At 43.2% G+C, this 23,860-nt stretch overlaps 2 protein-coding genes across 5 annotated transcripts in view; both read right to left on the reverse strand.

Annotated features, from left to right (window-relative positions):
* Window positions 1-204: 204 nt before the first annotated feature.
* Window positions 205-7,908, reverse strand: LOC110533477 (small ribosomal subunit protein uS3). Of its 3 annotated transcripts, none has more exons than XM_021617727.3 (7): window positions 7,799-7,908; window positions 6,990-7,120; window positions 6,356-6,449; window positions 5,971-6,065; window positions 5,252-5,439; window positions 3,467-3,704; window positions 205-2,001 (listed from the first exon to the last, which is right to left on the reverse strand). In XM_021617727.3, the coding sequence occupies exons 1-6, from the start codon at window positions 7,826-7,828 to the stop codon at window positions 3,505-3,507; spliced, it is 738 nt and encodes a 245-aa protein (XP_021473402.1). In that variant the 5' UTR covers window positions 7,829-7,908; the 3' UTR covers window positions 205-2,001; window positions 3,467-3,504. The 3 variants fall into 3 exon arrangements, with proteins under 3 accessions (XP_021473402.1, XP_036845767.1, XP_021473401.1); XM_036989872.2 differs by having other exon boundaries at window positions 205-477; window positions 7,799-7,864; XM_021617726.3 differs by having other exon boundaries at window positions 205-3,704; window positions 7,799-7,865.
* A 9,421-nt stretch (window positions 7,909-17,329) lies between these two features.
* LOC110533478 (F-BAR and double SH3 domains protein 2) overlaps window positions 17,330-23,860 on the reverse strand; it is a 56,117-nt gene continuing 49,586 nt past the window's right edge. For both annotated transcript variants that reach the window (XM_090186110.1, XM_021617728.3), the window contains 7 exons: window positions 22,409-22,540; window positions 22,087-22,170; window positions 21,639-21,843; window positions 20,938-21,185; window positions 20,081-20,285; window positions 19,617-19,687; window positions 17,330-19,452 (listed from right to left, as the gene is read on the reverse strand). In XM_090186110.1, the coding sequence (XP_090042236.1) occupies window positions 19,366-19,452; window positions 19,617-19,687; window positions 20,081-20,285; window positions 20,938-21,185; window positions 21,639-21,843; window positions 22,087-22,170; window positions 22,409-22,540 (1,032 nt within the window). In that variant the 3' untranslated portion in view covers window positions 17,330-19,365. The remainder of the gene's footprint in view (window positions 19,453-19,616; window positions 19,688-20,080; window positions 20,286-20,937; window positions 21,186-21,638; window positions 21,844-22,086; window positions 22,171-22,408; window positions 22,541-23,860) is intronic.

A 23,860-nucleotide genomic window follows, 5' to 3' on the forward strand; every position in this document is an offset into this window, starting at 1 on the left:
TGTGCAGATGAGGATGTGCAAGTACAAATACTGGTGTGCAAAAGAGCAGAAAAACAAATATGGGGATGAGGTAGGTAGTTGGTTGGATGGTCTATTTACAAATGGGCTGTGTACAGCTGCAGCAATCTGTAAATTACTGAGTAGTGTTAAGAGTTGCGTCAATTTGAATCTGGTATCAGGATAAAAATGACATTGAGTCACCGATTGTATACTATGTATTTTTTATTAGCTAAGCAATAAGTGGTAAATGCAATTTTCGTATATATGGGCTCTCTGTCCCACCTCGCAGGGCAAACAGAGAACTAACTTGTTCTTGACAAAGATATTATAAATATACTCAAACAGAAACAGTTCCTGCTTCCGAGCCGGCCTGTCAGAGTAGAGACTGTGCGTGGTTTAGACTCACCCAGCCTATCGTTGATTGTTGGCGCAGAGCTGGTCCCAGCCCCGTAAGCGCTTCAGCGGTCAGTGTTGTAGCTGTGTAGAATATGCAGTTATCAGGCACCTGGCTCCTGTTATCTAACAGACTGTTTGTTCTCGCAACACTACGTTCTGAATGTGCCCCCCCCAACTCATTGCACAGTTCTTGTCTTCATGCTATTCTGTATTTTTCCATCATGAGAAAGGCCCATGGCCCTGAAACTGTTAACAATGTTTCAAGTCAGCTATGTTGCATAACACATACATACATCCACACAAGCCAACAGCAGATAATATTCAATCACATATATGGTAACGGGCTATAGTGCATAACACAGAATCCTCATAGTAGCCTACTCTGGTGTGATTGCAGGGTAGTGAGAATCTTAGTCTTTGAGCTCCAACATGCAGGACTAATGAAATAAAATAATGGAAACGGTAAAAATATAAAAAGCACTATATAAATAACAACTGTGGCAATCCATTGGGGTGGAGGCAGAGTAAAGACTGTTGGGGGAGTGGAATGACCATAGGGGGAGCCCCAGCATGATCATTGAGTGAAATAAAAACAAAAAAGTAATATATAAATATTAACAATTGAAACAGTGATGAACAATACATATGACGTCCATCTAAACTGGAGGAGGAAATGGTCAAAGCTAACATTTAAGTAGATAACCAAAATACTAATGTATTTTGGTTATTTCGAATTATTTTATGTATTTCTATATAGACTATATAATTCAACTGACTTTAGGAAATGTTTAGCTTCCCCTAGCCCTATGGACGCGCTGCCTATGCGTGAATATTAAAAACGTAACCGCACCTAACCTCCATTCGCTATTCGATTGCGGGATGTGGATAAGGGCCATTCTAAATACACAAATATTACACCAATAGGGTATATATAAATGGCAGATTAAATTAAGAATAGTCTGATGGGTGAGAATATTGTCAAATTCTTGTCAAATGGTGAATGAGAGTGATGAAGTCTGTGCAACAATTTAAAAGATTACTGAGTTACAGTTCATAGAAGGAAATCAGTAAAGTTAAATATATTTATTAGGCCCTAATTTATGGATTTCACAGGCCCCACCAATCAGAATATCAGACCAGGGCCCAATATAAGGACAATTCAGAATATGCTATTCTGTTCTTCTGAAATAAGGCTACATTTCAGGGACTGAATACTTTCCGAATTTACTGTATTTGTATGATAGTGTCTAGACAATGGACAGTATGAACAGAAAAGGTGTGCTGCAGTAGTTTAATAGGATGAGCCTTGACTGGAATACAGTATAGACACATGAAATGTGTAAAATAGTATGTAAATATTAAAGTGACCAGTGAGTTTTCAATGACTATGTACATAGGGCAGCAGTCTAAGGTGCAGAGTTGGGCTACTTGTAACATTTGAGGTGGGTATCAAGGTAACAGAAGTTACTTCGAAAGGATTTTAAAAGGCAAAGGCTCAACATTAATAGTAAGGGAATTTGGTCAATAATTAAAGACATTTAAATATTATATTTGTTTCTTGAAAAACAAAAAGGTATTTGGAGAATTTCCTCAACTCATGATGACCTGGAAAAGAACAAAGGGACATCATTGACATTTCGCCACCTTTAAACTAAGGGTCAGCAACAGGCCCGGCTGGCCCCGAAAGTTCAGTGGAAGATGGGGGAGGAGGCTAAATTGTAACAAATACACAGATGTAATCAAGGTATGAATTTTTTTAAATACGATCTTAGTTGTGGCCAATGTGCAGTGTACAAATCATTAATTATGTTCCGGCCACCTGACAAAATCACTCCTGAATCTAGTTGCCTACTCTTGCTTTAAACCCCTCTACAACTCTTTAAAAAGACATTCTGCAGTTCAAACAAAACGGTACCCCACCATTGTTTCAGTAGACAGCTGAGGGATGGGCAGGAGAAATGCAATCAACCTCAAATTCATAGACATATGGATGAGGGCTATTGCCTGGTCTGTTGATCAAACAAGATTTCTTTAGTCGAGAAGTCGCAAGTAAAAATTTTGGTACAAGACCCCAAATTATGCATATAGAAGTAGGTCCAGGCTACTTGGCCTGTGCTTAAATGTGCCCATTTGGGCCCGTTTTGATAGTACTACTGACTGTCTTAACTCACCAGCTGTAGAGTTTCTCCTCAAATGTTCCTCAAAACAGCAAGATAACAAAGCATTTTTTTTTAATCCACTGAGAATGACAATAGTAACTCAATGTATTTGACAAGTAATTCCATCTCTCTCCCTTTCGATAACCACTTGACATGAAAGGTTAAAGTGTAATGCTCCTATCCACTGGAAATGTCATAAAATAACTGATTACTTCTTATCCCTCGCACAAAAGTACTACAGCCGTCTGTCCCGAGCTCACTGGCGCAGGAAACAATAATCAATAATCCAGAATATTTTACACAAAGTAAATTGGCTAGCGCTAGCTTAGGGACAGACACAGTTGATACTATGTTTCAAGTTCGTTGCAGACAGCCACGTGTAGCCAATGTGATTTCTTAGATTTTAAAATCAGGATTTTTTTTTCTCCCTGCAGGCTGCAATGTTCATTTTTCGGCTTTATGTAGGCTATTTTTATAGCTGGCAATGACAATAGTTACTTTAAGATTTAGATAATCTTGATAGAATTTAGAGTAACCACATGACAATGACAGATCCAAATATATAAATCCTAACTGGCACGCAGATCAGTAGAAATGGTAAGATAAATTGGCACTCCAGATGGAAAAGTTTGCTGACGCCTGGTGTAGCCCATTACCAGGAACTTCAGGAGCGTAGCAGGAGGAGAGGGTCGAAAGAAGATACTACTCTGTCAACCAAGATAACTACTTAATTTTTTGTTCTGGGACATCCCTAATGGGATGTCAATGGGTGACGTGTGTTATGATGACAAGAGTCCCTGCCAGCAGTGTGATGCAGACAGGGATAGTAGGAAATAGTTTGTGTGCAGGGGGAAAGTCAAATCAGCGCCGTAACTTATCCTGCCTTTAACACGTCACTAAACCCGTCTTACATTGAAAATGTGAGACGCTGGCTTGGGGTCCCTCATGATTATGCTGTTGGGACGGGTGTGACAGGTGCGACGACAGCGGCCTCCGGCTTGGCTCCCTTCTGCTCAGAGATGGGCGTTGAGGGGACCTGCTCGTCCTTGGGCTCCACGATGCTCACGTGGTCAGGGAGAGGTTTCTTTGGGCCAATCTTACCACTGGGATCCCAGGGCAGCATGATTTTCACCTTAATCCCCAGCACACCTTTGGATAGGCAGAACAGAGTGCACCCCAAGTATGTCACCATTTCATCACTTATTATTTCGGTACTGTTGCATAACAGTCATGGTCATGGTCTGGCCCATCACTAATGCTTGATTCACACCATAGGGCAGACCCGAACCACGCAGAGCTAGCTTGGATAATGTATTCTCACCGTGCTTTCTTGTAATATCACCTTTGTCCTGAAGTGTACACTTGTTCACTATTTCCTACAAATCTATAAAAAAAAACATTGGAATGGAGGCATGGGCTATTGGGAATTTCAACCATATTTCTTATACCAGCCATTTCCTTTGAAATCAGTGAAAGGAAGTGAACAAGTGCACACTTTGGGATGAATAAGAGATCATTGGGATATAGCCACATTGCTGTAATGGACACAGTTCTAGTAAACATGGTGGATGAGTAAAGAGGCCAGTGAAGACAGCTTGGGCCTATAGTGCCTTACTATTCACACCCCTTGATTTTCCCACATTGTATTGTTACACAGCCTGAATTTAAAATAGATTCAATTGAGATTGTTTCACTGGCCTACACACAATACCCGATAATGTCAAAGTGGAATTATGTTCAGAAACGTTTACAAATTAATTCAAATTGAAAAGCTGAAATGTGTTCAGTATCATACCGCTTTTATGTCAACCCTAAATTGAAAAAAAGTTTCAGGGACTCACTCTGTGCAATAGTGTTTAACCACATTTGAGTGACTATCGCATCTCTGTGCACCACACATACAATTATCTGTAACGTTCCTCAGTCAAGCAGTGAAATTCAAACAAAGACCGGGGAGGTTTTCCAATGCCTTGCAAAGGGCATCTATTGGAAGATGGCTAAAAAAATAAACATATTTTAGATCCCTTTGAGCATTGGTGTAATTTTTGGGGCAAATCCAATACATATTTTCAAGCATAGTGGTGGCTGCATCATGTTATGGGTATGTTAGAAATCTAAGGACTGAATGGACCTAAGCACAGGCAAAATCCCAGAGGAACATCTGGTTCACCAGACACTGGGAGATGAATTCACCTTTCTGCAGGACAATAACCTAAAACAAGGCTGTATCTATACTGGAGTTCCTACATGGCCGATTTACAGTTTGACCCAAATCTACGACAAAACGGTTATTTAGCAATAACCAAAAAGTAATTTGATAAAGCTTGAATTTTGAAAACAATAAATGGCGAAATGTTGCACAACCCCGGTGTGGAAAGCTCTTAAGAGACATACCCAGAAAAACTCACATCTGCAATCGCTGCCAAAGGTGCTTCTACGAAGTATTGACTCAGGGGTGTGAATACTTATGTAAATGAGATATTTATGTACTTTGTTTTCAATAAATTTGCAAAGGTGTCTAAAAACATGTTTTAACTTTCATTATGGGGTACTGTACATGTAGATAAGTGAATAAAAAAATATTTAATCAATTTTGAAATCAGGCTGTAACAAAATGTGCATTATGTCAAGGGGTATAAATACTTTGAGGGCACTGTATAGTGTGAATCAAGCATAAAACCCCTGGGTGAACTCACCTTGGCGGAGGAGCACGTGGCGGACAGCGGTGTCGACGTAGTAGTTAACGGGGTCTCCACTGTGGATCATAAGGCCATCCACGAACTTCATGGACTTGGCCCTCTGGCCCCTGAGCTTTCCAGAGACCACCACCTCGCAACCCTTGGACCCGCTCTCCATGATGAACCGTAGGACACCATAGCAGGCCCTGCAACACAAAAGCGAGCAGAATTAGAAAATACATATCTTACAAGTCCCGTGTCTTCAACTTGCCCCTAAACACTAGTCATTCCACCATTTAGAAGTGTAAAATATTGACTTTAACAATAGGATCTTCCAGTTCCAACGAAATAATAACTATTCACAAGAGGTGTAACACTGCATCACTAACACTACATCACTTCACTATCTTTTCATTTGCGTATTCATGATAATTATTCATTAGCGTTGTAAAGGTCAATTGTGGCTGAAGGCAAAGAGTTTACAGTATGCCGTCTGTTGTTCCAATGAATGGTTGTTCTAATACACAACTGAAAACCAAGCTTACCATTTTCACTGCACTTGACATACTCCACAAACATCTTGAAGTTGGAAATGTCAGTGTATATACATTTAACATGCTACAGAGTTGCATTTCTATATTCAAAGTACTTGTATTCCATATCAGCAATCCAACAATAATGAATCAAGTATAATACCTAGGTAGCATTAAAAAAAAAAACAGGTAAAAGATCCTCACCTGCGGACAGCGAGACCCCCGAGAAGCTTGTAGCGCAGAGACTCTGCCTGGGCAATGGCGCAAAGACCACGAGTGGCAACCTTCTCAGCATACAGCTGATGGCAAGAGAAACAGACATGGAAAGTTACAAAACACACTCACAGTATGGTGCAAACCTTTCATAGCACAGAGCCCCCCCCCCCGGGATGTTTTGGGGACAATGAGACAATGGTAGAACTGCTCTTATTATTTGACAAGGAACAAGCAAATATAAACTTTATAGTCACCCACCAACCGCAAAAAGGTTGCTGTATGCAGGGGGAAAGAACAATATTGCGCAAGCGTCACTGTAAATTATCCTGCAGTCGCCCCTCCTTACATTGATATGATCTGAAATGTAATGTACCTCCACACTGCCCTCGGGGAAGCCAAACCTCTTCTGGACCACTGCAGTCAGCTCACGTATACGACGCCCCTTCTCACCAAGCACGTTCTGTGTCCTGGAGAAAGAACATGGTCTGTTAGCGCCTCATCAGTTTGATTCAACTCACCGACTCACTTTCAGCAGTAGTTACCAGAATAAACATTTCCTAAAAAAAACAGGGTTTGTCAGATATTCAGACCTCATAAGCAGTCATACGTTGAGAAAAGTCAAGATTACCCAGCTGTTGCAGAAAATGCATTGAAAATATTGGGAACATTGTAGCTTTCACTGCAAACAGCAATCCCTTGTTTAAATAAAAATAGTTACTGAATACAGCTATATGCCACAATTCAAAATGAAGGGAACAGATTAGCATCATGTATCTTCCAGATTTGCTGTGTTAAAATATTCTATTAATTTTGAGTTGAGGCATATTGCTGGTCATGCACAACCAATGGATTAATCTTGACATGACTACTTTTGAGGTCAAAATACCCAACAAACTTTGATTTTGGAGTGGAACTGCTTTCAAGATATAATAAATCAAGTGGTCAGTCTTGAGTAGATGGCTATCACTAGTCCTCTGTGGTCTTCGTGTCTGGGGTTTTGGTCTCACCTGGTAGCCAAGATGATGATTTCAGTTCTAGTTGGGGTGACACGAACCTCCACACCTGAGTAGCCATCCTCAGCCAGCTCTCTTGTGAGGAACTCGTTCAGTTCAGCTTTGAAGATACCATCAGCGACAAACTAAAAATATGAGACAAACTGTAAAAATATGACAGGCGGAGAGCGGGGTTATCATCAGGGAATTTAGTAAGCCATATTAACAAGGACCTGGTGTGACAGACAGCAACATGGCTACTTGTTGCAACAATCAGTAGACTAACCATTGTTACACTAACATGTCTAAAAAAAAGTAATGCCAATAATATTAGAAAAAAAACTTGAACCCCCCCTCTATCCGGTGTAACATTTACATTAACTACCTTAACTAAGGTTAAGCATTTTTTCCAAAGCACCTGGTCCTTAGCCTCGCGGTGACATTCATGTTTTATGTAAAACTTAAAATATTGTAACGTTATAAGAAACAAGCATGGCCATGAACATACCCATCAAGGCGCGGATTGCGTGAAATCGAGGCTGCGCGTATAAAAAGTAACGGTGGGTTAGCAAAGTAGTTAGGCTTTCGCTAGTTAGCTACACTAGTCAATTAGGAATATATTTCTGCACGCTTCAGCATGGGATCATGTGCGCGCGCTGCCTAGCATGCTAAAGAACTAGCTACCGGCAATGACTTCAAAGCTACAGAATATGTTCAATTCTACTCACGTGACATGTGCCGCAGAAATTAACTACCTAACTATAAGAAAGGTTTCTATTTAGGTGAACTCAAAACTGTAATCCTAAAGATAAATCGACACAAACCTTTCTCTTCTTGGAAATTTGCACCGCCATCTTGGGATGTGTCGTTAACCGGAAAGATTGATCTGTTTCCCGGGAAATTTTATTTATTTAATTTATTTTATTTTACCTTTATTTAACCAGGTAGGCAAGTTGAGAACAAGTTCTCATTTACAATTGCGACCTGGCCAAGATAAAGCAAAGCAGTTCGACAGATACAACGACACAGAGTTACACATGGAGTAAAACAAACATACAGTCAATAATACAGTATAAACAAGTCTATATACAATGTGAGCAAATGAGGTGAGAAGGGAGGTAAAGGCAAAAAAGGCCATGGTGGCAAGGTAAATACAATATAGCAAGTAAAACACTGGAATGGTAGTTTTGCAATGGAAGAATGTGCAAAGTAGAAATAAAAATAATGGGGTGCAAAGGAGCAAAATAAATAAATAAATTAAATACAGTTGGGAAAGAGGTAGTTGTTTGGGCTAAATTATAGGTGGGCTATGTACAGGTGCAGTAATCTGTGAGCTGCTCTGACAGTTGGTGCTTAAAGCTAGTGAGGGAGATAAGTGTTTCCAGTTTCAGAGATTTTTGTAGTTCGTTCCAGTCATTGGCAGCAGAGAACTGGAAAGAGAGGCGGCCAAAGAAAGAATTGGTTTTGGGGGTGACTAGAGAGATATACCTGCTGGAGCGTGTGCTACAGGTGGGAGATGCTATGGTGACCAGCGAGCTGAGATAAGGGGGGACTTTACCTAGCAGGGTCTTGTAGATGACATGGAGCCAGTGGGTTTGGCGACGAGTATGAAGCGAGGGCCAGCCAACGAGAGCGTACAGGTCGCAATGGTGGGTAGTATATGGGGCTTTGGTGACAAAACGGATTGCACTGTGATAGACTGCATCCAATTTGTTGAGTAGGGTATTGGAGGCTATTTTGTAAATGACATCGCCAAAGTCGAGGATTGGTAGGATGGTCAGTTTTACAAGGGTATGTTTGGCAGCATGAGTGAAGGATGCTTTGTTGCGAAATAGGAAGCCAATTCTAGATTTAACTTTGGATTGGAGATGTTTGATATGGGTCTGGAAGGAGAGTTTACAGTCTAACCAGACACCTAAGTATTTGTAGTTGTCCACGTATTCTAAGTCAGAGCCGTCCAGAGTAGTGATGTTGGACAGGCGGGTAGGTGCAGGTAGCGATCGGTTGAAGAGCATGCATTTAGTTTTACTTGTATTTAAGAGCAATTGGAGGCCACGGAAGGAGAGTTGTATGGCATTGAAGCTTGCCTGGAGGGTTGTTAACACAGTGTCCAAAGAAGGGCCGGAAGTATACAGAATGGTGTCGTCTGCGTAGAGGTGGATCAGAGACTCACCAGCAGCAAGAGCGACCTCATTGATGTATACAGAGAAGAGAGTCGGTCCAAGAATTGAACCCTGTGGCACCCCCATAGAGACTGCCAGAGGTCCGGACAACAGACCCTCCGATTTGACACACTGAACTCTATCAGAGAAGTAGTTGGTGAACCAGGCGAGGCAATCATTTGAGAAACCAAGGCTGTTGAGTCTGCCGATGAGGATGTGGTGATTGACAGAGTCGAAAGCCTTGGCCAGATCAATGAATACGGCTGCACAGTAATGTTTCTTATCGATGGCGGTTAAGATATCGTTTAGGACCTTGAGCGTGGCTGAGGTGCACCCATGACCAGCTCTGAAACCAGATTGCATAGCAGAGAAGGTATGGTGAGATTCGAAATGGTCGGTAATCTGTTTGTTGACTTGGCTTTCGAAGACCTTAGAAAGGCATGGTAGGATAGATATAGGTCTGTAGCAGTTTGGGTCAAGAGTGTCCCCCCCTTTGAAGAGGGGGATGACCGCAGCTGCTTTCCAATCTTTGGGAATCTCAGACGACACGAAAGAGAGGTTGAACAGGCTAGTAATAGGGGTGGCAACAATTTCGGCAGATAATTTTAGAAAGAAAGGGTCCAGATTGTCTAGCCCGGCTGATTTGTAGGGGTCCAGATTTTGCAGCTCTTTCAGAACATCAGCTGAATGGATTTGGGAGAAGGAGAAATGGGGAAGGCTTGGGCGAGTTGCTGTTGGGGGTGCAGTGCTGTTGACAGGGGTAGGAGTAGCCAGGTGGAAAGCATGGCCAGCAGTAGAAAAATGCTTATTGAAATTTTCAATTATGGTGGATTTATCAGTGGTGACAATGTTTCCTATCTTCAGTGCAGTGGGCAGCTGGGAGGAGGTGTTCTTATTCTCCATGGACTTTACAGTGTCCCAGAACTTTTTTGAGTTAGTGTTGCAAGAAGCAAATTTCTGCTTGAAAAAGCTAGCCTTGGCTTTTCTAACTGCCTGTGTATAATGGTTTCTAGCTTCCCTGAACAGCTGCATATCACGGGGGCTGTTCGATGCTAATGCAGAACGCCATAGGATGTTTTTGTGTTGGTTAAGGGCAGTCAGGTCTGGGGAGAACCAAGGGCTATATCTGTTCCTGGTTCTAAATTTCTTGAATGGGGCATGTTTATTTAAGATGGTTAGGAAGGCATTTAAAAAAAATATCCAGGCATCCTCTACTGACGGGATGAGGTCAATATCCTTCCAGGATACCCCGGCCAGGTCGATTAGAAAGGCCTGCTCGCTGAAGTGTTTCAGGAGCGTTTTACAGTGATGAGAGGAGGTCGTTTGACCGCTGACCCATTACGGATGCGGGCAATGAGGCAGTGATCGCTGAGATCTTGGTTGAAGACAGCAGAGGTGTATTTAGAGGGGAAGTTGGTTAGGATGATATCTATGAGGGTGCCCGTGTTTAAGGCTTTGGGGAGGTACCTGGTAGGTTCATTGATCATTTGTGTGAGATTGAGGGCATCAAGTTTAGATTGTAGGATGGCTGGGGTGTTAAGCATGTTCCAGTTTAGGTCGCCTAGCAGCACGAGCTCTGAAGATAGATGGGGGGCAATCAGTTCACATATGGTGTCCAGAGCACAGCTGGGGGCAGAGGGTGGTCTATAGCAGGCGGCAACGGTGAGAGACTTGTTTTTAGAGAGGTGGATTTTTAAAAGTAGAAGTTCAAATTGTTTGGGCACAGACCTGGATAGTAGGACAGAACTCTGCAGGCTATCTTTGCAGTAGATTGCAACACCGCCCCCTTTGGCAGTTCTATCTTGTCTGAAAATGTTGTAGTTTGGAATTAAAATGTCTGAATTTTTGGTGGTCTTCCTAAGCCAGGATTCAGACACAGCTAGAACATCCGGGTTGGCAGAGTGTGCTAAAGCAGTGAATAGAACAAACTTAGGGAGGAGGCTTCTAATGTTAACATGCATGAAACCAAGGCTATTACGGTTACAGAAGTTGTCAAAAGAGAGCGCCTGGGGAATAGGAGTGGAGCTAGGCACTGCAGGGCCTGGATTCACCTCTACATCGCCAGAGGAACATAGGAGGAATAGAATAAGGGTGCGGCTAAAAGCAATAAGAATTGGTCGTCTAGAACGTCTGGAACAGAGAGTAAAAGGAGGTTTCTGGGGGCGATAAAATAGCATCAAGGTATAATGTACAGACAAAGGTAAGGTAGGATGTGAATACAGTGGAGGTAAACCTAGGTATTGAGTGATGAAGAGAGAGATATTGTCTCTAGAAACATCATTGAAACCAGGAGATGTCATTGCATGTGTGGGTGGTGGAACTAATAGGTTGGATAAGGTATAGTGAGCAGGACTAGAGGCTCTACAGTGAAATAAGCCAATAAACACTAACCAGAACAGCAATGGACAAGACATATTGACATTAAGGAGAGGCATGCTTAGTCGAGTGATCAAAAGGGTCCAGTGAGTGGAGAGGTTGGTTGAGGGTCACGGCGATTTAGACAGCTAGCCAGGCCATCGGTAGCAAGCTAGCATAGGATGGAGGTATGTTGTTAGCCACCTCTTGCGTTCGGTCAGTAGATTAGTGGGGTTCCGTGTGGTAGAGGGGATTAATCCAAATCACACAACAACAACAAAAATACGAACAATAGATATAGTTATAGAGGCCCGAGAAGAAAACATAATAATAATAAAAATAAATAAATTGTCCGATTGTCTATTCAGATAGCAGCCGGTAAGACAGCTAACGGTTAGCGGGCCGCAGATGGGTGTTCAGGTAACGTTGCGACGGAGGAGCCAGCCGGATCTCCTTCAGGTAGATAACGTCGGCAGTCCAGTTGTGAAGGCCCGGTGGGGCTCCGCGTAGGCAGTAAAACGGGTCCGGATAGGTGACTGCAGCCCAGGAGTGAATGATGGAACTCAGGAGTGATTGACGGAGCTGGCTAGCACCGGAACAATCGATGTTTGCTCCGGAATCGACGAAAGCCGACTGTCACACGGATAGCAGCTAGCTAGCTGTGAGATCCGGGTATGAATGTCCAGAGAGCAGTTGAAATCCAGGGACATGGAGAGAAAAAATTGGTCCGGTATGTTCCGTTCCGAGCCGCGCTGCGCCGTACAAAACTGGCAATAGATTTTCGAGCTAAAGGATAGCTGATGACCACAAACCGTGGTTAGCTGAATACTAACGATTTGCCAGTAAAGAAGCTAACTAGCTTCTGGATTAGCTTCTGGGCTAGCTCCTGGCTAGTTTCTGGCTAGCTTCTTGGAGTTTCTGGCTAGCTTCTTGGAGGATTACAGATCTGAGGTAAATAATACTTTTTTATAAATATAAATTGGTGAGGCTGGTTGCAGGAGAGTGTTTAGAAGATGAGTTGATGGAAAATAAAAATAAAATGTATGTGGAAAAAAGTTGTAAATATATATATATACAGGACACGACAAGACGAGGACAAAAGACGTCTGAACTGCTATGCGATCTTGGATATCACAGCATATCAAATGCTAAAATGCAAACGTTTTCATATCAAAGCATGCGCGTGCATTCCCCTGGTCGGCAAACTATGAATAGGTAGAATATTAACACATAAAAAAATCTCAATACAGGTCTGACCATTTTATTTCCGTCTGAGATATGCGTGTGTGATTTTATATATATATACTGTTACCGCTTGTTATATGTATAGATACAGTGCCTTGCGAAAGTATTCGGCCCCCTTGAACTTTGCGACCTTTTGCCACATTTCAGGCTTCAAACATAAAGATATAAAACTGTATTTTTTTGTGAAGAATCAACAACAAGTGGGACACAATCATGAAGTGGAACGACATTTATTGGATATTTCAAACTTTTTTAACAAATCAAAAACTGAAAAATTGGGAGTGCAAAATTAATCAGCCCCCTAAAGTTAATACTTTGTAGCGTCACCTTTTGCTGCGATTACAGCTGTAAGTCGCTTGGGGTATGTCTCTATCAGTTTTGCACATTGAGAGACTGACATTTTTTCCCATTCCTCCTTGCAAAACAGCTCGAGCTCAGTGAGGTTGGATGGAGAGCATTTGTGAACAGCAGTTTTCAGTTCTTTCCACAGATTCTCGATTGGATTCAGGTCTGGACTTTGACTTGGCCATTCTAACACCTGGATATGTTTATTTTGAACCATTCCATTGTAGATTTTGCTTTATGTTTTGGATCATTGTCTTGTTGGAAGACAAATCTCCGTCCCAGTCTCAGGTCTTTTGCAGACTCCATCAGGTTTTCTTCCAGAATGGTCCTGTATTTGGCTCCATCCATCTTCCCATCAATTTTAACCATCTTCCCTGTCCCTGCTGAAGAAAAGCAGGCCCAAACCATGATGCTGCCACCACCATGTTTGACAGTGGGGATGGTGTGTTCAGGGTGTTGCTTTTATGCCAAACATAACGTTTTGCATTGTTGCCAAAAAGTTCAATTTTGGTTTCATCTGACCAGAGCACCTTCTTCCACATGTTTGGTGTGTCTCCCAGGTGGCGTGTGGAAAACTTTAAACAACACTTTTTATGGATATCTTTAAGAAATGGCTTTCTTCTTGCCACTCTTCCATAAAGGCCAGATGTGTGCAATATACGACTGATTGTTGTCCTATGGACAGAGTCTCCCACCTCAGCTGTAGATCTCTACAGTTCATCCAGAGTGATCATGGGCCTCTTGGCTGCATCTCTGATCAGTCTTCTCCTTGTATGAGCTGAAAGTTTAGAGAGACGGCCAGGTCTTGGTAGATTTGCAGTGGTCTGATACTCCTTCCATTTCAATATTATCGCTTGCACAGTGCTCCTTGGGATGTTTAAAGCTTGGGAAATCTTTTTGTATCCAAATCCGGCTTTAAACTTCTTCACAACAGTATCTCGGACCTGCCTGGTGTGTTCCTTGTTCTTCATGATGCTCTCTGCGCTTTTAACGGACCTCTGAGACTATCACAGTGCAGGTGCATTTATACAGAGACTTGATTACACACAGGTGGATTGTATTTATCATCATTAGTAATTTAGGTCAACATTGGATCATTCAGAGATCCTCACTGAACTTCTGGAGAGAGTTTGCTGCACTGAAATTAAAGGGGTTGAATAATTTTGCACGCCCAAATTTTCAGTTTTTGATTTGTTAAAAAAGTTTGAAATATCCAATAAATGTCGTTCCACTTCATGATTGTGTCCCACTTGTTGATTCTTCACAAAAAAATACAGTTTTATATCTTTATGTTTGAAGCCTGAAATGTGGCAAAAGGTCGCAAAGTTCAAGGGGGCCGAATACTTTCGCAAGGCACTGTATATATACGGCTATTGTACCAACCAGGTACAACCCTAAATCCGTAACCATGGGCACTCTCTTAGATATCATCCTGACCAACTTGCCCTCTAAATACACCTCTGCTGTCTTCAACCAAGATCTCAGCGATCACTGCCTCATTGCCTGCATGCATAATGGGTCCGCGGTCAAACGACCACCCCTCATCACTGTCAAACGCTCCCTAAAACACTTCAGCGAGCAGGCCTTTCTAATCGACCTGGCCCGGGTATCCTGGGAAGGATATTGACCTCATCCCGTCAGTAGAGAATGCCTGGTTATTCTTTAAACGTGCTCCTCACCATCTTAAATAAGCATGCCCCATTCAAAAAATGTAGAACTAAGAACAGATATTGCCCTTGGTTCACTCCAGACTTGACTGCCCTTGACCAGCACAAAAACATCCTATGGCGTACTGCATTAGCATCGAATAGCCCCTGCGATGTGCAACTTTTCAGGGAAGTCAGGAACCAATATACACAGGCAGTTTGGATGGCAAAAGCTAGCTTTTTCTAACATAAATTTGCATCCTGTAGCACAACGGCCAAAAAGTTCTGGGACACTGTAAAGTCCATGGAGAATAAGAGCACCTCCTCACAGCTGCCCACTGCACTGAGGCTAGGAAACACTGTCACCACCAATAAATCTATGATAATCGAGAATTTCAATAAGCATTTTTCTACGGCTGGCCATGCTTTCCACCTGGCTACACCTACCCAACCGGAGGTGGCATGGAGGTGGAAACATCATTCTTTGGGGATGCTTTTCTGCAAAGGGGACAGGATGACTGCATTGTATTGAGGGGAGGATGGATGGGGCCATGTATCGCGAGATCTTGGCCAACAACCCCCTTCCGTCAGTAAGAGCATTGAAGATGGGTCGTGGTTGGGTCATTCAGCATGTCAACGACCCGAAACACACAGCCAGGGCAACTAAGGAGTGGCTCCGTAAGAAGCATCTCAAGGTCCTGGAGTGGCCTAGCCAGTCTCCAGACCTGAACCCAATAGAAAATCTTTGGAGGGAGCTGAAAGTCCGTATTGCCCAGCAACAGCCCCGGAACCTGAAGGATCTGGAGATGGTCTCTATGGAGGAGTGGGCCAAAATCCCTGCTGCAGTGTGTGCAAACCTGGTTAAGAACTACAGGAAATGTATGATCTCTGTAATTGCAAACAAAGGTTTCTGTACCATATATTAAGTTCTGCTTTTCTGATGTATCAAATACTTATGTCATGCAATAAAATACAAATTAATTACTTAAAAATCATACGTGATTTTCTGGATTTTGGTTTTAGATTCCGTCTCTCACAGTTGAAGTGTACCTATGATAAAAATGACAGACCTCTACATGCTTTGTAAGTAGGAAAACCTGCAAAATCAGCAGTGTATCAAATACTTGTTCTTCCCACTGTATCAATGATGTCGCTCTTGCTGCTGGTGATTCTCTGATCCACCGCTACACAGATGACACCTTTCTGTATACATCTGGCTCTTCTTTGGACACTGTTAACAAACCTCCAGATTAGCTTCAATGCCATACAACTCTCCTCCTGTGGCCTCAACTGCTCTTAAATACAAGTAAAACTAAATGCATGCTCTTCAACCGATCGCTGCCCGCACCTGCCTGCCCGTCAAGCATCACTACTCTGGACGGTTCTGACCTAGAATATGTGGACAACTACAAATACCTAGGTGTCTGGTTAGACAGCAAACACTCGAGACTCACATTAAGCATCTCGAATCCAAAATTAAATCTAGAATCAGCTTCCTATTTCGCAAAAAATCCTCCTTCACTCATGCTGTCAAACATACCCTCGTAAAACTGACTATCCTAACGATCCTTGACTTCGTCAATGTCATTTACAAAATAGCTTCCAACACTCTACTCAGCAAATTGGATGCAGTCTATCACAGTGCCATCTGTTTAGTCACCAAAGCCCCATACACTACCCACCACTGCGACCTGTATGCCCTCGCTTCATATTCGTCTCCAAACCCACTGGTTCCAGGTCATCTATAAGTCATTGCTTGGTAAAGCACCCCCTTAACTCACTTTTGGGGTGGCAGGGTAGCCTAGTGGTTAGAGCGTTGGACTAACAGCCGAAAGGTTGCAAGTTCAAATCCCAGAGCTGACAAGGTACAAATCTGTCGTTCTGCCCCTGAACAGGCAGTTAACCCACTGTTCCTAGGCCATCATTGAAAATAAGAATTTGTTCTTAACTGACTTGCCTTGTTAAATAAAGGTAAAATAAAAAAAGAACTGGTCACCATAGCAGCAGTAGCACACGCTCCAGCAGGTATATTTCACTGGCCAACTCCTACTTTAGCCCCCTTTCCTTCCAGTTCTCTGCTGCCAATGACTGGAACGAATTGCAAAAATCACAGAAGCTGGAGACTCATATCTCCCTCGCTAACTTTAAGCAGCTTACATTGCACCTAGCCCATCTGTAAATAGCCCACCCATCTACCTCATCACCATGTTATTTTTTTTGTTGTTGCTCCTTTGCACCCCAGTATTCTACTTGCACATTCATCTTCTGGACATCTATCACTCTAGTGTTTAATTATTTCGCCACTATGGCCTATTTGCCTTACCTCCCTAATCTTTGCACACACTGTTTATAGACTTTTGTGTTATTGACTGTACGTTTGTTTATTCCATGTGTAACTCTGTTGTTTGTGTCGCACTGTTTTGCCTCATCTTGGCCAGGTCGCAGTTGTAAAAGAGAACTTGTTCTCAACTGGCCTACCTGGTTAAATAAAGGTGAAATAAATCAAATAATATAAAAATATATTTTTTAAATATGCTCCCTGTAGGCCTACTGCCCTAGTTTAAATCCTTTGTGAAATGTTGAATAAAACAGAACAAATAGATTTCAGCTAATTTTATTCACACCATTTTATTTTTTATATATTCAATGAAATAATTTGGCTTCTCTACTGTTGCTGTAGCGTAGCGTTCTCCAAACTTGGTCCTGAGGACCCCAAGGGGTGCACGTTTTGTTTTTTGCACTAGTACTACACAGCTTATTCAGATAATGGGCTGGCTCATCACCAAGTTATGATTATTGGAATCAGTTGTGTAGTGTTAGAGCAAAAAACAAAACGTGCACACCTTGGGACCCCCAGGAATGAGTTTGGGAAACGCTCGTAGCGGGTCACTTGTTTCTACTGTATCTGAAAATAAATCGGAAACAGAACTGAATAAACTTTACAATTGTGGGAAAGTGTGTATTTCACAACATGCAATCGTTCAATAAAACAGGGTAAATGTAAACTTCAAAAATAAGTTTTACATTCAGATCTTAAGGAGATCACAGTAAACATGGCTGACAGATACTCATTTCTCTGATCAACAACTAACATTTATCAATAAGTTTCCATATGTTTTTATCCTCATAAATTTGCTGCACAGATATCTCCCAAGCTCTCTGTAAACTAATATTACATACATTATATGAAAAAGCATACCTCCAACACAAGACACTACAATGGCTATTTAAGACTAAATAAGTCAAATGCCTTTTAAAAAACCAAGTAGAACAATACTGATAACAATATAGTTGGAGCAAAAACAATTAAAGGAGAAACAATGCAGCATTCACAAGAGACCAACCAGCAATACTGAAAAGGGCATTAACAAAACAATAACAAAAAAGTGCTTCAGTATTTTAGTCAGTTCACATTTCCTGTAGGTAGCTAGGAACTAAGGTGATTCTCCTCCCTGAACATGAAGGCAAGTCCGACCCAGGGTCACATCACAGTACCAATGACGCTCCCCACGACAGCAAATCACCTTGCGATGCATTCCGTCCTGAACTATGACCCATCTGCATTCCTGAATGAAGAATTATTCTCACCAGCGACCATTATTATTGGCTAGTTTAAGCCTGGATTAGTATTGATGACAACATAGCTTTGTTTTTTCAACAGAAAACAGCACAAAGATAGTGTACATTTACCCATAGATACACTACAGATTGCCCCTGGCTGTTTTGAAATGTCCCACCTTTTAATACAAAGAAATTGTACAAAGACATTTGACATTTGTTATAGAATAAGAATAATCAACAGTTTCAGGGGCAGTTTTGTTCTGGTTTCACATAGTGTGATCCAGATGTTGCTCTCAATGGGGCAATTTCTATCTATATCAGTTGCATCCCTCCAAAATTGCCACTTTTCCCTTGTTTATGAAATGTTAAGAACACTTATTTTGAAGACGTTGGTATTTCAGGTACGGGAAAGGTACCAGCCTCTGCCGTGAATTTCCATGAAATGTGTTGACAACAAAAACACAACCCACCAAGAACCAAACAGATCTGACTTGGACTTTAGCTGTTTAAAACTTTGTGACAGATGTACAATCCTCCCACGAAATTAGCATAACTTTGATGCATAGTAATCAAATGGTGATATCTTGCTTGAAAATACCCCCCCATAGCTCAATGCCCAGTTATGAAGGTGAGTGAGAGAAATAGAGGGAGGTAGAGAGAGAAAAAACATTTTGAGAGATACAGCACAAATACAGGAGGGAGAAAATGAGAGACAGACCCCAAAAAAACAATGGGTAATAGAAAAATAATAAAGAACGAGAGGATAGAAAGAGGGATGTAGGGTTGAAAACCGTGTCAGAAAGGCAAAATTGTTTGGGTTCTCTGCACCACACACCATTTCAGCCCTACTGGCTTTGGACTGAGACGAGCCAAATCTCAGGCCTCATCTCATCTCATGGAGCCTCTCCAGTGGGGAGTGGGGATACCCCTTGGCTGGATAGGCTGGTTTAGGGGCTCTGGAGCCTGTTGTCCCTCCCTGGAAGAGGGGGGTCAGTCAGTCGGGGCACCTGGATCCATCAGGTCCGTTCTGACCTGGTGTGGTTGTGGGCAGCAGCCACCGCCACCAGGGCGGCGCCATTACACCAGAGTGATCTCCACCTCCTCCCTTCTCTTCACCTGGCCGCGAGGCTGCTGCGGCTTGGGGGGTGGTGGAGCAGCGCGGACCTGTCCACAACATATAACTAGTTATTCATTTGAGCTCCAAGTGGAGCATCAACAAAATACAAGTGTGTCTTATCAAACAGGACAAGGGTCAGTATCCATACAGTATTTATCATGGTTTTCATTAGTTGACAAAAGTGTGTGCGAGTGTTAATGTGGTAACTTACAGGTCGAATGGTGCCTCCCACACCACGATCTGCTGGGTACCTGGGGGGCTGGGTGGAGCTCTGGGAAGGACCTGAGGTTGAGGAGGGCAGACAGAATCATCAGCATCATGTCTTGGATTAGAAACCACTAGAAAGCACTACAGGATCGTGACATTGTGCTCAAATAAACACAACCCAGATATATATCTCAGAATGAGGATTTTAAAAATCTATGCTGTTGTTTATTACTTGTCTATGTCTCCACTTTTATACATGGTCTATTTAGCGTGTATTTAATATGATAAATAACATAGCCTGGTCCCAGATCTGGTTTTGCAGTCTTGCCAACTCCTACGTTTGTTGTCATGCCACAGACTATAATTCAGCACAAAACAGATTTGGGACCAGGCAATGAATTATGTTTAATGCGATAACAATTTGAATGCCAAATAATAAATAGTCAGCCTTTGAGTAGTGGTTCTTACTCTGTAAGGGGCTTTTGAGTGGTGCAGGCGGTGGCCTATGGTGACCGTTGATGTAGGAGGGTGGGCGAGGTATGGGGGAGGCACTGGCACTGGAGGGGCTGGACTGGGGTGAGGGCAGAGTGGGGGTCTGGAGGGGGCTGCTGTGGAACGGGCCCAGCTGAAAGGGGCTCCGTGGGGAACACTCAGAAAGAGGAGAGGGTGACACCTGAAAGACAACGTTCACCACAGAATTAAATAAAACAGGTATATACTGATTACTGGATGAGGATGTGTGTCGTCTAAAGGCCGGTTTCCCGCACCAAGATTAAGCCTGGTCCTGGATTTAAAAAATCATTCTCAACAGAAAATCTCCATGGAAATAAAGTTTAAACCGGTTTAAAAGTGTCCATTCACGGGGCCTCCCGGGTGGCCAGGCTCTGTCGCAGCCGGCTGCGACCGGGAGGTCCGTGGGGCGACACACAATTGGGCTAGCGTCGTCCGGGTTAGGGAGGGTTTGGCCGGTAGGGATATCCTTGTGTCATCGCGCACTAGCGACTCCTGTGGCGGGCCGGGCGCAGTGCACGCTAACCAGGTTGCCAGGTGCACGGTGTTTTCTCCAACACATTGGTGCGACTGGCTTCCGGGTTGAATGCGCGCTGTGTTAAGAAGCAGTGTGGCTTGGTTGGGTTGTGTTTCGGAGGACGCATGGCTTTCGACCTTAGTCTCTCCCGAGCCCGTACGGGAGTTGTAGCGATGAGACAAGATAGTAACTGGACAGTAATTGGATACCACGAAATTGGGGAGAAAAGTTTAAAATTTAAAAAACACGTGTCCATTCACGTGTGTAAACAGCGCCAAGGGTGGCTGCATGTGTGTACCGGCGTGCTGCTGCTGGCCTCTCCCAGGCTGTCGCCATTCTCGCCATCTGCACTGGAGCCACCCTCCGCCAGCAGGTCCTCCACCAGCACGGCGGGGAAGACGCCAACAGCGCCGTTAAACTCGCCCTCCCAGAAGCCATCGTCCTCGTGGGTTTCACGGCTCAGGACGCGGATGATGGCGCCCTCAGGGAACGAGAGTTCCTCGTCTGTCTGGCCCGCATAGTCGTACAGGGCCTTGGCAAAGCACACTGAGGCAGACAGAAGGGGGAGGGAGTGGGAGAGAGTCAGGGTGAAATGCGGAAGGGGGAGAGGGAGGGAGAGACAGGGGAGGGGGAAGAGTAAGAGCACAGAGAAAGAGATCAAAATGGAAAGAAAGGGAAAATAAAAATGGTCCCAACACATCTGAATGATCTCAATGACATTGTCTTACATATGAATACTTGTTAATTCTGTGTGGTGCGAATCGTAACTTATACTTAAGTCCAATTTCCTCTCATTTCGCAACACTCGCATTAACATCTGCTAACCATGTGTATGTGACAAATAACATTTGATTTGACATGCATTGTGACATGTCAAATCATGCATTGACATCAAGCATGACTAAGTGAAAATCTGATTTAAGTCAAATTCAGGATTCTCTCCTGTGAGAATGTCGAGGCTGATCGGATTGTTTCACCCAAATTCACTGCGTCTCTCACCACTGCTGGAGTCGCCGTTGGCGCTGGGCGTGCCCGGTGTGGGCAGCTCTGATTCAAGCAGCTCGGGCTCGGTGGAGTTGCTGGAGGAGTGGGATCGGGCGTCCAGGGCAGCCAGAGCCTGGAGCATGCTCAGTAGGCTGTTAGACGAGGGCAGCTGCAGGTACTTCTCCGGGACGTAACCCACCTGGCTCGTCCGGTTCCTGGCCTAGAGACAATGTTGGAACACACACATAGGGTTACCAGTGATAGTAGGGCACACCGCAGCAAAATGTTTTGCAATGGACAACAGAACTAAAACCTCCCCATTTCACTCCATTAAAAAAATAAAATCCCTATTGAACATGACCCCTGGTGTGTAGGCATATGATGACTTTAGAGTACCACTTGCTTTATTCAAGTTTAAAGCGCAAACAGTGAAGTATTACCACTTTTGGAAAGCACTGTGTACCTTGACCCAGTCCTCCATGTCCCCATCATCAATAACCTCCAGCACCTCCTGTTCCTCGATGGTCAGCTCGTCTGGCTGTGACGCCTGGGAGAGGAAGGAGATCATGTTTCATTACTGCTAGACTGCCCCAGTGAATTCTGTGCATATATTGTATGTTGGAGCTGTATTTGTGAAGTCTGCATTTTTTAATTATAATGCATGCTGCAGTGCTCAAAGGACTTATATGGTACCATATTGCATCGCATCCAAGGTGATGGGTTGATTGCCAGCTCAAAGGTGAGAATAGGACTACTGTTGTAGAGCACTCTGTGTGCATGTATACCTTGTATGAGTAGAGCACTTTGCAGGTGAGGGGGTAGTTCCTGAGAGTACAGGAGGGGATAGAGCTGCTGTCGTCCAACACCTCTCCACTATCCTCCAGCTCCTCATCCTCCCTCTCCAGGTCAGCTGTACCCTAAACCACACACACACACACACCAGGTTGGATGGGATCACTTTGAGCAAGGCAAGCCACCATATCAATACTTTTGATCACATAGCGAGACGTTATTTGGGATGCAAGGTGATTTGTAGATCACGGTGATTTGTAAAATCAGTAATACTGCACAATCTAACGGCAAAATCAGTAGCCTTGTTAAACCAGCCTGATCTCAAGCTCACATGCAGTCATCAGTCAGTCTGGTTTCATAAGGCTAGTCAATCTCAAACACACACAAACACAGCACAGGATAAACTAGAACCTTAAAATGAAAAATCCACCCAAAACCACTAATTCCTTTAATTTACATTGTTAAATAACATTATGTGAGAACAAATGTTTCATTTTGGCCATATAATAAGGTTGGTAGCAACATGGAAAATTGTTGTGGAAATCGGTTGCAGCTCAAATCGACTACAAAATCCAATGCAATGCTCTCTCTATGGGCTTGCTGGCTAGCTACGTAGCTAGCAAATGTAGCTAAAACATAATACCAAAGACAATATCAGCATGTAAAGTAGCTAGTTAGCGGTTAAATTGCCTAAAACTGCACTATCAATTTAGGAGTCTAGAAGCTCATCATGTTCATCATGCAGATCGATAAGCCTCACAAAATGGAGTCTAAAGTTCACAACGGCAGATAAACGCAGCAAAAAAAGAAACGTCCATTTTTTAGGACCCTGTCTTTCAAAGATAATTAGTAAAAATACAAATAACTTTACAGATCTTCATTGTAAAGGGTTTAAACACTGTTTCCCATGGTTGTTCAATGAACCATAAACAATTAATGAACATGCACCTGTGGAACGGTCGTTAAGACACTAACATCTTACAGACAGTAGGAAATTAAGGTCACAGTTATGAAAACTTAGGACACTAAAGAGGCCATTCTACTGACTCTGAAAAACACCAAAAGTAAGATGCCCAGGGTCCCTGCTGATCTGTGTGAACATGCCTTAGGCATGCTGCAAGGAGACATGAGGACTGCCGATGTGGCCAGGGCAATAAATTGTAATGTCTGTACTGTGAGACGCCTAAGACAGGGAGACAGGACGGACAGCTGATCGTCCTCGCAGCGGCAGACCACGTGTAACAACGCCTGCACAGGATCGGTACATCCGAACATCACACCTGCGGGACAGGAACATGATGGCAACAACTGCCCGAGTTACACCAGGAACGCACAATCCCTCCATCAGTGCTCAGACTGTCAGCAATAGGCTGAGAGAGGCTGGACTGAGGGCTTGTAGGCATATTTTAACTTCTCTAGGGTAGGGGGCAGCATTGGGAATACTA

The sequence above is a fragment of the Oncorhynchus mykiss genome, chromosome 10, assembly GCF_057628025.1.
Source record: "Oncorhynchus mykiss isolate SJ-2025 chromosome 10, ASM5762802v1, whole genome shotgun sequence".
Classification (NCBI taxonomy): Eukaryota; Metazoa; Chordata; class Actinopteri; order Salmoniformes; family Salmonidae; genus Oncorhynchus; species Oncorhynchus mykiss.